General features: G+C 36.1%; 1 protein-coding gene across 1 annotated transcript in view; it reads left to right on the top strand.

Annotated features, from left to right (window-relative positions):
• Nucleotides 1-14,377, top strand: part of LOC106501971 (cytosolic carboxypeptidase 6) — a 1,114,558-nt gene that overhangs the window by 237,724 nt on the left and 862,457 nt on the right. The window contains exon 3 of the mRNA XM_018043997.1: nucleotides 5,933-6,057. Within this exon, the coding sequence (XP_017899486.1) occupies nucleotides 5,933-6,057 (125 nt within the window). The remainder of the gene's footprint in view (nucleotides 1-5,932; nucleotides 6,058-14,377) is intronic.

Here is a 14,377-nt window from a genome sequence, read left to right as displayed (position 1 = left end):
CATAAATTGGCACTTTGTTGAAATATTACTGGTAATATGAGAAAAACTTTTTTTTTTTCCTGCATACACACAGAGAGAATACTCCTCATAGGAGAGGTGAAGAAGGCCAATAGAGTAGTTACAGAAGACCAAATACCAGATGCTTATTATTATTCAGGACTGTAAACAGTACTCTTGCCTGGAAAATTCCATGGATGGATGAACCTCGTAGGCTACAGTCCATGGAGTCGCAAAGAGTCTGACACGACTGAGCGACTTCACTTTAAAACTTAGTAAAAGCCAAGGCTGCACCTGTTGGACTTACTTTCTGTTCTATTTTATAGCACATACTATAGCCCTTTTTGAATGAATAAGTGATTGAATCAGTCAATAAACGAGTTGATTGTAGCTAAGGCAATGGCACCCCACTCCAGTACTCTTGCCTGGAAAATCCCATGGACAGAGGAGCCTGCAGTCCATGGGGTCGCTAAGAGTCGAACACGACTGAGCGACTTCATTTTCGCTTTTCACTTCCATTCATTGGAGAAGGAAATGGCAACCCACTCCAGTGTTCTTGCCTGGAGAATCTCAGGGACGGGGGAGCCTGGTGGGCTGCCGTCTATGGGGTCGCACAGGATCGGGTTCGACTGAAGCGACTTAGCAGCAGCAGCAGCAGCAGCAGCAGCAGCATGGTATATTCCAAAGAGGTGCTGCTGCTGGTTAGTTGCTCAGTCGTATCTGACTGTTTGCGACCCTTTGGACTGTAGCCCACCAGGCTCCTCTGTCCATGGAGTTTTTCAGGCAAGAATACTGGACTGGATTGCCATTTTCTCCTTTAGGGTATCTTCCTGATCCAGGGAATGAACCCAAGTCTCCTGTGTCTCGTTCATTGCAGGTAGATTCTTTACCTGCTGAGCCATCAGGAAGGCCCATTCCAAAGAGCAGTACAATGTAATGTGAAGTCTTTGTTTTGGGGACTCCCCCTGGTGCTTTAAAGCATGAACTTAAGCAAGCACTAAAGATACCTGAATCTCAGCTTACTCATTATGGGGTCATGGTGAGGCTTTAATAATATAAAGGATCTGAAATAATTTTGGAACTGTAGACTTTAAAACATATTTTCTTTATTTTTAGATACAATATATAGCAATGATTTTAAGATGCTATTATTAATCAAAATCCATTTATAGTGCTCCAGAATTAAAAACAAAATAAAAATCTTGTTTTCCTTTAATGTTGAAATTGCACGTTAATTTAATTTTTCAACCATGAACTTTTGGAGGTCAAAAATAGCTTTTTCATTTTGTGTTTTGTAATTTTTTATTAAGAATTATAACTTATGCTGTACTTTCAAGGTGTATTATCTTCCTATTCTTCCAACCAGGTTTTTTTTTCAGTAAAAGTTATTGTCTGGGCTCCAAAATCACTGCAGATGGTGATTACAGCCATGAAATTAAAAGATGCTTGCTCCTTGGAAGGAAAGTTATGACCAACCTAGACAGCATTTTAAAAACCAGAGGCATTGACTTTAGGCTCTACTACAAAGCCACAGTCATCAAGACAGTATGGTACTGGCACAAAGACAGACATATAGATCAATGGAACAAAATAGAAAGCCCAGAGATAAATCCACACACATATGGACACCTTATCTTTGACAAAGGAGGCAAGAATATACAATGGAGTAAAGACAATCTCTTTAACAAGTGGTGCTGGGAAAACTGGTCAACCACTTGTAAAAGAATGAAACTAGATCACTTTCTAACACCGTACACAAAAATAAACTCAAAATGGATTAAAGATCTAAATGTAAGATCAGAAACTATAAAACTTCTAGAGGAGAACATAGGCAAAACACTCTCAGACATAAATCACAGCAGGATCCTCTATGATCCACCTCCCAGAATTCTGGAAATAAAAGCAAAAATAAACAAATGTGATCTAATTAAAATTAAAAGCTTCTGCACAACAAAGGAAAATATAAGCAAGGTGAAAACACAGCCTTCAGAATGGGAGAAAATAATAGCAAATGAAGCAACTGACAAAAAACTAATCTCAAAAATATACAAGCAACTTCTGCAGCTCAATTCCAGAAAAATAAACGACCCAATCAAAAAATGGGCCAAAGAACTAAATAGACATTTCTCCAAAGAAGACATACAGATGGCTAACAAACACATGAAAAGATGCTCAACATCACTCATTATTAGAGAAATGCAAATCAAAACCACAATGAGGTACCACTTCACACCAGTCAGAATGGCTGCGATCCAAAAATCTGCAAGCAATAAATGCTGGAGAGGGTGTGGAGAAAAGGGAACCCTCCTACACTGTTGGTGGGAATGCAAACTAGTACAGCCACTATGGAGAACAGTGTGGAGATTCCTTAAAAAATTGCAAATAGAACTACCTTATGACCCAGCAATCCCATTGCTGGGCATACACACCGAGGAAACCAGAATTGAAAGAGACACATGTACCCCAATGTTCATCGCAGCACTGTTTATAATAGCCAGGACATGGAAACAACCTAGATGTCCATCAGCAGATGAATGGATAAGAAAGCTGTGGTACATATACACAATGGAGTATTACTCAGCCGTTAAAAAGAATTCATTTGAATCAGTTCTGATGAGATGGATGAAACTGGAGCCAATTATACAGAGTGAAGTAAGCCAGAAAGAAAAACACCTATACAGTATACTAACACATATATATGGAATTTAGGAAGATGGCAATGACGACCCTGTATGCAAGACAGGAAAAAAGACACAGATGTGTATACCGGACTTTTGGACTCAGAGGGAGAGGGAGAGGGTGGGATGATTTGGGAGAATGGGAATTCTAACATGTATACTGTCATGTAAGAATTGAATCGCCAGTCCATGTCTGACGTAGGGTGCAGCATGCTTGGGGCTGGTGCATGGGGATGACCCAGAGAGATGTTGTGGGGAGGGAGGTGGGAGGGGGGTTCATGTTTGGGAACACATGTAAGAATTAAAGATTTTAAAATTTAAAAAATAAAAAAAATTAAAAAAAAAAAAAAAACCAGAGGCATTACTTTGCCAACAAAGGTCCATCTAGTCAAGGCTATGGTTTTCCCAGTGGTCAGGTATGGATGTGAGATTTGGACTGTAAAGAAAGCTGGGCACAGAAGAATTGATGCTTTGGAACTGTAGTGTTGGAGAAGACTCTTGAGAGTCCCTTGGATTGCAAGGAGAGCCAACCAGTCCATCCTAAAGGAGATCAGTCCTGGGTGTTCATTGGAAGGACTGATGTTGAAGCTGAAACTCCAATATTTTGTCCACCTGATGTGAAGAGCTGACTCATTGGAAAAACCCTGATGCTGGGAAAAATTGAGGGCAGGAGGAGAAGGGGATGACAGAGGATGAGATGGTTGGATGGTATCACCGACTCAATGGACATGCGTTTGGGTGGACTCCGGGAGTTGGTGATGGACAGGGAGTCCTGGCGTTCTGTGGTTCATGGGGTCACAAAGAGTCAGGCATGACTGAGAGACTGAACTGAACTTAACTTATTGTCTAGTGGCTAGAGACATATTGTTTGAATTCAAATCCCGGTTCTGACTCATACTTGCTTAGATGGTATATTAGCTTTGGCTAAGTTATTTTATATATTTGTCCCTTGCCTTTTTTCATATGTAAAATGAGGACTGTAGTGGGTCCTACCAGTTGGGGGTTGTTGTAAGAATTAAATATATCAATATACCATGCATTTGGGACAGTATGTGGCATGCAGAAATGCTCAGAAAATGTTAATTTTCTGTTGAAAATTCATGTTAATATCAGTTATGTATTAGTTAAAATTAATGTTCATATTAATTAGCCTGGAGATAAATATTCATATTTCTATTATTATGAATTATACTTTATAGTTGAATAAGCAGAGTTTGTACACAGATTGGGTTAATTTTCCAAGGTCACTTAGTAAGTGACAGAGATAAAACTTGAATTTAGATCTTCTGATTTTAAGTTCAGGGCTCTCATATAATAAATGTTCCTTCTACAAAAGAAGCGTTAGTAAATATTTTTGAATGATAATATTTGAAAGTACCAATTCCATTGATGAATCTCCTTGGAAATTCTGAAGACAATGAAGCTAGAAAAATTAAAAGCTTTTGATTTTAATTAACTCTTGTTTGTATTTTCCCATCAATGCATTTAAAAAAATAATGTGTCTATTTAACTCAAAGTATCTGATCATTCTGATTCTGGAAGGAGGAGTCAGTCTGGTTCTCACGCCATATTTTAATGAGAGCAGACAAAATCACCCTAAGGTTAATTGATTTGGTTTTGAAGGAAGGCTTATCTTGGATCATTTAGATCAATCTTAGAATCAGGCAGCCAAATAACGTTACAGCTGAAAGGAACCTTAGAAGTTAGGTAACTCAATATTCTTATTTTGCAAATGAGACCTTGAGAGGGTAGGTAATTTACCCATTGTTGCACAGTGGGTCAACTGAGCTAGAATTCAGGTCTGCTGATTCCTAGGCTAGTACTCTGTCTACTACAACTGATGCTCAGAAAAAGAAGTAACATGTCAATAGAACTAGTGATTAAGAAATTTAGAACTTTGGTGCATATAAAGTTTAATTCTGAGTGTTCTTTTGGAGAAAGATAGACTAGAGCTCATTTTTTTGTGTGATGACTTATGGATTAAAAAAAAAATTAACTGACGTATAGTTCCCTTGTAGCTCAGTTAGTAAAGAATCTGCCTGCAGTGAAGGAGACCTGGGTTCCATCCTTGTGTTGGGAAGATCCCCTGGAGAAGGAAATGGCAACCCACTCCAGTATCCTTGCCTGGAAAATCTCATGGATAGAGGGGCCTGGAGGGCTGCAGTCCATGGGGTCGCAGAGTCAGGCACGACTGAGCGACTAACACTAACACTTATAGTTGACTTACAATGTTGTGTTAATTTCTTCTGTACAGCAAAGTGACCTAGTTACACACACACACACACATATTCTTTTTTAAAAAATTTTTTTCCATTATAGATTATCCCAGGATATTGAATATAATTCTTTGTGCTATTTAGTAAGGCCTTGCTGTTAAAGTAGGATATTGCTGTGCTCTTCAAATGCAGACCATACTGACTTCTCAATCAATTGCTTTGTTGCTTTCTGTAGTTGTGTTTACTCTTCTTTTTCTGGTTTATTAACAGAACCAGAAATTCACCAGACTCTTTGCTTTTATTTTTTATACCATCCCAGTGTTAAAATTTTGGGCAACTTACTACTCATTAGAATATTAGGTGGAGAGAGGAGAGACAAAGAATTGGAGTCACACTTAAGTTTTTACACTTTTGATATGCCTGTTTTGTTGGTGGAGGAAATGGAAATTAACTTTATGGTTGTTTCTGATTTTACCATTATTATTTTTATGTAGAAACTACTTCTAATTTTTGTTTAACCCTTAGTCTGCTTGTATATTCTCTTAACATGTTCTGATAAAAGTTTGAAAAGGTACAAAATACAGTACAAATTGCATAGCTGGGTTGAAATTAAATAAAATCAAATGTATTAGAGGTAACTTGTATAAAGTTCAATACAAAAGACACAGGGTGTTATCATTTTTGTTTTTCTAACCAGGAAACTGAAGTTTGGTTGTGGTTTTTACTTGTTTTAAGGGTGCTTGCCACTTGCTCTATATAGTATGCCAACCAGTCTGTCAAAGACACTTGTAGCACAAATTGATCTTCTAGGTTATAATGACAGAAAAAGTTGCTTGTTCTACAGCCTAGACGAGCTGAAAACTTCCTCTTATCCTGGACTACATTCAGAGTTGGTGGCAGCCTAATGGATTCTGAAAGATGAACCTATAAGTACCAAATGATGACAAATGTCACTGTCAGAGCACATAATATTTAAATGTATGTGCCATCGAGCTTCATGAACTTCTATTAATACCCAGTTCTCTTAAATTTTATTAACAGGTAACCTTGGACGGGTGGACCAGGTCTCTGAGTTTGAGTATGATTTATTTATTAGGCCGGACACCTGTAATCCTCGCTTCCGAGTCTGGTTCAACTTTACTGTTGAAAATGTGAAAGAATCACAGGTGAGAGAAATAGTGGATCCCCTTCAGTGTGGTTTTGGTAAGAAGATTATGCTTTTGTTTTATTTTAGGAATATCATAATAATGACTATAGTAGAACTATCTTCTTTTATATGTACAGTAATGATATTTTATTTCAAGAAGTATAGAATAACAGGTATAATATACTGGCTTTTGTTATCTGTTGGTTATTAAAAATACAAGCAGATTATGTAAGAACACAGTGTTCTTTACGATTGCAGCTTTAGCATGATGTACTAGACTTCCATGGGGGAAGCCTATAAGGAACCACTGGAAGTGACTTTATTATACAGTGCTGTTCTGTATATCTTTTCTTCACAGGACTCATTTCACAAACAGATTTTCTTCACCTATATAACAAGGTGTTTATATCTTAAAAGCAATATGATTCTTATAATTCATCCTGCTTTTCACTTTATTTGGCTATTGCACAACTCAGAGTCAATTTTATAGCCCACGTTAATGACTCTGGAAAAATTTTTTACTTGTGCTTTTGTATACTAAGTTTTCTGTTATTCTAATAGTATTTAGGTTGGTGCAAAAGTATTCATGGTTTTGCATTGTTAAACTTTGCCTTTTTATATTGGAATACATTCTTTAATAAAAGTGGTTATTTGAATGCACATTTCTCACTTTGTCTTTTTGCTAATGACTTATTACTTGCTGTTTATTTTATATTTATTTTAGACTAGGGAAATAATATTAGGCAAAAAGCAAAGTTGAGTAATTTTCTTATTCAAGCTGAGAATGGTCATCAAGCAGCAGAGACAATTCGCAACATCAAGAATGCATTTGGTCTAGGAATTGCTAACAAATGTACAGTGCAGTGGTGGTCCAAGAAATTCTGCAAAGGAGACAAGAGCCTTGAAGATGATGAGCGCAGTGGCTGGCTATTGGAAGTTGACAATGACCAACCTGAGAAATTGCCAAAGAACTCAGTGTGGACCATTCTATGGTCATTCAGCATTTGAAGCAAATTGGAAAGATGAAAAATCTCAGTAAGTGGGTACCCATGAGCTGAATGCCAATCAAAAAAACAAAAAAAGAATAATCACTTTGAACTGTTGTCTCCTTTTATTCTATGCAACCAACTATTTCTTGCTTGGATTGTGTCCTGCAATGACAAGTGAATTTTATACGACAGCCAGTGATGACCATCTCAATGACTGGACCAAGAAGCTCCAAAGCACTTCCTAAAGCCAAACTTGCACCAAAAAAGGTCATGGTCACTGTTTGGTGATCTGCTGCCCATCTGATCCACTGCAGCTTTCTGAATCCAGGTGAAACCATTGCATCTGAGAAATATGTTCAGCAAATCAATGATATACACTGAAAACTGCAATGCCTGCAGCCAGCATTGGTCAACAGAAAGAGCCCAATTCTTTTCCATGAAAACATCCAATTGCACGTTGCACAACCAATGCTTGAAAAGTTGAAAGAGTTAGTCTACAAAGTTTCGCCTCATCCACCATATTCGCTTGACCTCTTGCCAATGGACTACCATTTCTTCAAGCATCTTGACAGCTTTTTGCAGGGAAAAGGCTTACACAACCAGCTGGAGGTAGACAATGCCTTTCAAGAGTTTGTCAAATCCTAAAGCATGGATTTTTATGCTACAGGAATAAATAAACTTATTTCCCATTGGCAAAAACTGTGTTGATTATAATGGTTTCTATTTTTATTAATAAAGCTGTGATTGAGCCTTGTTATAATGATTTAAAATTCATGGTCTGAAACCACAATTACTTTGCACCAACCTAAATAATATGAATCTATCTTTAACCACAATTTCTTCATGTGCATTTTGTAACATAAGAGTATATGTTTTACAATCCTGTTCAAAATTGTTTTGAATAAAAATATTGATGAACATAGAACTAAAGACATATGCTTTTAACAAACTATGATAAAAAGCTAACCCTGAGAAATCAGTTGTTATTGTTACATTGAGACAACTAATTTTGGAAGATTCTGCACAAGCTTTGTGTACATAGTGATAGGATTGTTTTAATCAGGTGAAAGCATAGTCCTGTAATCTAATATCTGCCTTCTTTCTTCAGGCTTCTTTTTTTCTAGCATATTTGAGAGAGAGTGAGGAGTTTAATTTCCCATCCTAAGTCAATCTAATCTACTTGCTCTTTCACCTGGTTGCTTACTTCTCTCTGTTTCTTTCAACTGAAACTTGAGTCATATGTTAGGTAGGTAATGGTCAGTGTTTGAAATTTAGGGACCCTCACTTGTCTTTGACACAGTGCTCTTCCTGGCATGCTGTCTTCAGCAGAAGAGGGGTTCATGAATAGCCACTTCATTTTACTACCAATTCTTTTAATTTTCTATACCACCATGGACACAGGACTTGGTGTATGTTATGTTTACTGAAATTTAGGGGTAACTAGAAGGAATTATATACATGGGAGAGCTCTGAACATTGTTGGCTAACTATGAGTTATCTCAGCTGTTTGGGACAAGAGGGGAAATAAACCTCACACAGATTATTGCTCTACAACAAACTTAGTTCTTTGCTTTGCTTCTTGTTTTACTTACACGCTCATGAGATAATTCCTTTTTCAGTTTTTTACAGTAAGGATATTCCTTCCCTGCAATCACTTTAGGGAAATGTACATTTTATCTACAGGGCTTCACCTGTCCCTAGGATGGTCCCTCTTACTCCAGAAAGACAATCAATAATCCTCAAAGTGCTTTTTTCAAAATCTATGTGACTAAGTCTTGAGAGTATAAATCATAGCAGGAGGCCTTAGCCACATGTATAAGCCTGAGTCTTGGAACTCTAGTTTGGGTTCCCTATGAAGATCTCTCTGCTACCATGACATAAGCATGCAGCCTCTCATTCTTCTACTGGTGTGTTTATCTCATGTCAGCAATTTACAGTTGTCACATACACACACCACTTAAAAAAAGAACAGTAATTCTAAGGCAGCACAGTCAATTTGTATTAAGGAAGGGGAACATTTTCTTTAAAGCAGTATAATCTACAAGGTTTTCTAACTTTACAAATGGGATTATTCTTTTTTACCCTTTATCCACAGCTCATGCTTATCTTTCAGCTTGTCTATTCCAGCCAGGAATCCACTCTCTCTTAAGAAATGAGACTTGTTACTTTTCAAGGAATAAAATCTATTCTCATCATATCCTTTCTTAAGTAGAGACTTAGCAGAAGCTCTGAAATTTTATATATATATATGTCTTTTTTTTTTTTTACTTTGGGCCACATTAAATTCCTAAACTAGTTTTTCTTTCACTTTGTTCTCTATTAAGAGTATCCTTATAGTTTCTATGGTCAGATGGAGGCATTGAGGGCAAGGTTGGATGACTAGAGTGTTCGGAAAATGTGTTTCTTAAATTATATGACCTGGGATAATTTTTTGGACAAATTGCCCATACATTTCAAAGTTTATTGTTTTTTGTTCTTCTAGGTGGTTTATATTCACTTTGCTGTTAAAAATGTCTTTTCCAGAGTGTTATAATTTTTATACTACATGTTAAAGTCCTATGATCTCTTTTGAATCTTTATCTATCAGTCAAGTGAAATGACTGTTTTGTTATTATTCTTACAAGAGTTGGTACTGTTTTATGGATGCTTGTTTTTAAAGTTGAAGAAACAAATATTTGCTCTAAGTTCTATCTTCATATTCAGTGTTATCCTACCTTTGTTACAATTAAAAATCATGAACGTGTTTATCTGTTTTCCTGAGGCTGATGCTTTATCAGCCTCTTTCTGTGTGCCATTGCTTCATCAACTGTAATCACATTATATAGTTATGGAAATCTGTCTCAAGAAGGCATAAAGATTTGCTGGAAAGATACAGTACATATCTCTAGCTCACAGGATATTTGTTTTCATGGTTGTCTACATGAAAGAGAATGATTTTACTATTAAGTTTGACTTGTGAGGTCTGTTTTTATAATGGCTTGTCCCATAATCTTTTGCCATCTCTCCAATTTCCGTTAAAATGAGAACTGCATGAATGTAATCTAGTCAGGGACCTTATTTAGGGTTTGGTACTAGCGGGCAAAAGAAATATTAGTAATCAAAGTCTGACTCCACTAAAAATTGAAGCATTGAATATACTGTATAAACAGGTCTAGCTTTTGGATCATCTTCCTTAATGTTTTTTAGCAAGTGATAAATGCTTGAAACATATGGTGTCATATTCCAGGGCTGATATATTAACTCCCAAAGTAGTTGGTAAATAGTACATTTGTAAGAATCTATGATAACTAAACATCCAGGTATCTTTATTGAAAAGTAATTTTCTTTCTTAAAAATGCTATATTAAATATTCTTACATGGAAATTTGTTATTTATGCAGCAGAACACTCATGTGATATGAAAGCAAATCTTCCTATTTAAATACTCATGATAAAACTTTAGCCAATAAGAAGAAATAAAATGATATGCCTGGATTGTTGAAAGAATTTTCTGTCTTCTATATTATCTTTATCTCTTTGAGTTTATTTTCTTCCCCTCTATACTGACTGTAAAAGTATCCAATGCTTACTGTAGTAAATGTGTACAATACAGATATTTATCAGAAGCAGAGAAAACGCACATACATACCCATACTTACACATACCCCCATAATCTTACTAACTAGAAGCAAATACTAATAACTTTTTGGCATATTTACTTCTAGCCTTATTTATTTTCTATTTTATTCTTTAGAGCATAATTAAATTTGTAACATGTATACATTTTGTATCTTATAAGGAAACTAAACAGTATTACAAGAAATTTTCTGTCAGTTAAACCATCATAAACATGGCTGTACAATAGTTACGTACTTTTGGACCCCTTCTTTAAATCTTGGGCATAAAGATTGCCTTTTATTATCTGTTGTTATAAATAATACTCTAGGGAACACCTTTATGCGTGAAACTTTACCCAGATTTCTTTTCACTTCTTTAGAATAAATTCCTATGAGGAAAATTGATGGGCTAAGTATATAAAATATTTTAAAAACGCTTTATTCATATTTCTAAATTTCTGCCAGACAGTTTGTATTATTTTTCTATCCTATCAACAGTGAGATGCTTTATTTTGGATTTCTTGGTTTGAATTATTTAATGAACTCAAAAGTTCATATATTTAGAATAAATTCTTTTTTCTGTTTTACTTGGAAACATCACATAAGTAAATGAGATATAATGCAGTGTTTCAGGTCTCTGGTCAAAAAGGAATTAACTGCATTCAAGTAACAATGTGAGACAACAGAATATACTTATTTATTATTTTGACTCTTTCTTAATTCATCAAACCTATTTTATCTGGGTTTGCCAACAGAGTGTCCTCTGAGTTAGGTAATGCAAAATTAAAAAAAAAAAATTAACGGTGAATTATTGCTTACATTATTGTAAACAGCAATGTAGCTTAAATACACACACACACACACACACACATACATACACAAACACACACACACTTATATATGGCATGTCCAAAATTTCAAGAGTCTTTTGCTGCTTTGGTCTCTATTCTGGAGATTTCAGCCTCAGTGAAGCTTCATCCTGGCTATGGCTAGACTTGACAATAAACAAAGATAGCAAATATTGGTAGAGAGATCACAGGACAATGGATTCAAACAGACTTGGCTTAGTCTCTTGGTACCTCAATTTTCCATCTATAAAACAAAGATGATAATACTACTTCATGTGAGTATTGTGAAAATAAAGGGCAGAATGCATATAAAGAGCCTACCATGATGTTTGGTAGATACAGATTCACTACTTGATGGCTATTGAGTTTACTAAAACACCTCGACAGTAGAAACAATACTAAAACCAGCAAGAGGGAAAACCACCACAACAAATTATTAATATATATTATTACTACTGTTGGTGGAGGTCTTCCCAGGGGCTCAGTTGATAGAGTCTGCCTGCAACGCAGGAGACTTGGGCTCAATCCCTGGGTCAGGAAGATTCCCTGGAGAAAGAAATGGCTACCCACTCCAATATTCTTGCCTGGAGAATTCCACACACGGAGGAACCTGGTGGACTACAGTCCATGGGGTCACAAAGACTTGGACACGACTGCATGACTAACACACACACACTGTTGTTCTGCCCTTTTTCCTTCTCCTTATCCTTCTTCTAGTCCTTTTCTTCATCTTCCTTCTTTCAAATCTACTATTGCAAGGTATCATCATCGTCAATATCATCATCAAGCAAACTTTGACAGTTAAGAATATGGAGTCTATACTGCACATGCCTGACTTCCAGGCCTACCTGTATCTGTGATCAACGTCTCCTAACTGCCCCCTGTTTAATTCTGTCTTTTAGTGTACTCAAAACAGGAAAATGATAGGAATTTTATGATAAAAGTCGTATCATATGATTACTCAGTTAAACTCATGTAGTTAATTTTTGCATGTCAGAGTAAAAGATGGTATCTCTAAAATGATCCACCAGATCCTGCAAAATCATCAGTCTAACTCACCCACTCCACCCTATAACTTACATACATCTTTGACCACATTTTCTTCTACTTTATGCCTTGCCCACACAGCTTTTCTTTGTGGCACCTCAAACAAGCCAGGTATGATTCTACCTTAAAGCATTGGCTTAGGGCTCCTGCTTGCCCGTCTACCAGATATTTGCATAACAAATTTCCTTACTGCCTTTGTCTTTGCTCAACTAATCTCTTCTTAATGAGGCCAATCTTAATGACTATCCTTTTTCTCCTCCTTCACATACCCCTCTTACTCTGTTCTACCTTTTCTTTTAGAATCTACTACTTTGTAATATATCATTTAATTAGTTTATTCATTTATTATGTCTTTTTTTTTTTTTTGTCTTTCTCTTTGCCCTTAATAATACAGATAGACGATTTAAAGTTTTCTTAGTGTAGGCCTGATGCAGTGATGGTTGTTTAGTCTTACTTGGTCCATACACGGCACTTCTGAAGTATCTACTGAGTGTTTTGGATGTTCGAAGGAATCTTTCTAATCTATCTGGTTACAGTGAGAACATCTCCCATTGCTGTGTCTTGAAAGCCAGAGTGATCATAGGAATTATCTCATTTGTTTCCCTTCTGTTATGGATCCCATCTTTGTGATGCTAATTGTCCAGTGTCTGAAAACATCTATTTCAAATATTTTATTTGGTTTTCTAGTTGTTAGTCAGATATGGATCCATTTACTCCATTGTGAATATCAAGGGTTGCTTTTAAGTGTTGCTCAGGTAGGTCTAGAGAGCTGTGGCTTTAGTTTAATCCTGCTACTAAAGTGTGATACTTCTGGAGTCTCCAGTAAAGTGTTAGGATTTGTTTGAGTTTCAAAGTCTGCTAGCTCTGTCTGAGTTCTTGAAATTGTTCTACCACTTTCTAGTAATTGTCCTTTGCCTGTTTTAATGGAGTCTTACCTTATGTATATATGTATAGCTTTGCATTCAGCCCAAAGAATCAAGTTGAACCCTGTGTTGGTTTTTGAGGTTTTTTTGTGCATAGTTTTGTCTTCTCTGGTGCTCTGTGTTCTATAATTCCAGTCATATCATCACCAACCCAGTTTTGTGAACTCCAATTTCTATTTAACTCAGTGAGATATCCACATTTTGTATGAGTTCCTTTGTCTTGCATCATAGTTCAGAATGTGCCTTCAGAAAGAAATCTTTAGTGATCAAAGGCCTTACTTTATTTCCCCTTCTCAGGGATCAGTCATGAATTATCTGCTGTCCACTGTATAAAAAATATGTTTTATATTTTTTGGCCCAAAATTATAGTTGTTTGTGGCGAGAGGGTAAATTTAATACCACATAATCCATTGTGGCTTGAAGCAGACCATGACTGTGTTTTCTTTTCAGCAATACAGACCGCAAAATAAGAGAAAGTCCAGGATACATGCAAGCAAACTTAGAAAAGAGAGAGATTCTTCATAAGACATTCTTGTGAAGTCTGTGCTTAGTGTATCTTAGTGAAAAAGCTACAAAGAGATCGTCGTTAGATAATAGGATGAGTGAAAGAAAATGGAAGGAACTGCAATTATTGTAACTATTGGAAATATCAAGGTGTAGAGTATGACTATGGGGGCAGCTAGAAATATATAATGAATATATAATGAAGATATTATATGTAGAATATTGGAGAGGAGGAATTCAAAGTGCCAAGGTGTTAAGGGCAAAGATTGTCTCTGTATATATTGGAAAAATGTCAGTGAGGTGTGAACAACAGTCCTTGAAAAATGAGAAGGGATGACAGGAATACAAAGATAACATCAGTAAGAGAGATAGTAAAGGGATAATCTGATAAAATGAGATTCAAACTATGTTTTCAGAAGTGAAAGCTTAATAT

Source organism: Capra hircus, chromosome 3, assembly GCF_001704415.2.
Source record: "Capra hircus breed San Clemente chromosome 3, ASM170441v1, whole genome shotgun sequence".
NCBI classification, from domain to species: Eukaryota; Metazoa; Chordata; class Mammalia; order Artiodactyla; family Bovidae; genus Capra; species Capra hircus.
Note: the sequence above shows the minus strand (reverse complement) of the source record. Positions and strands in the feature narration are given on the sequence as shown.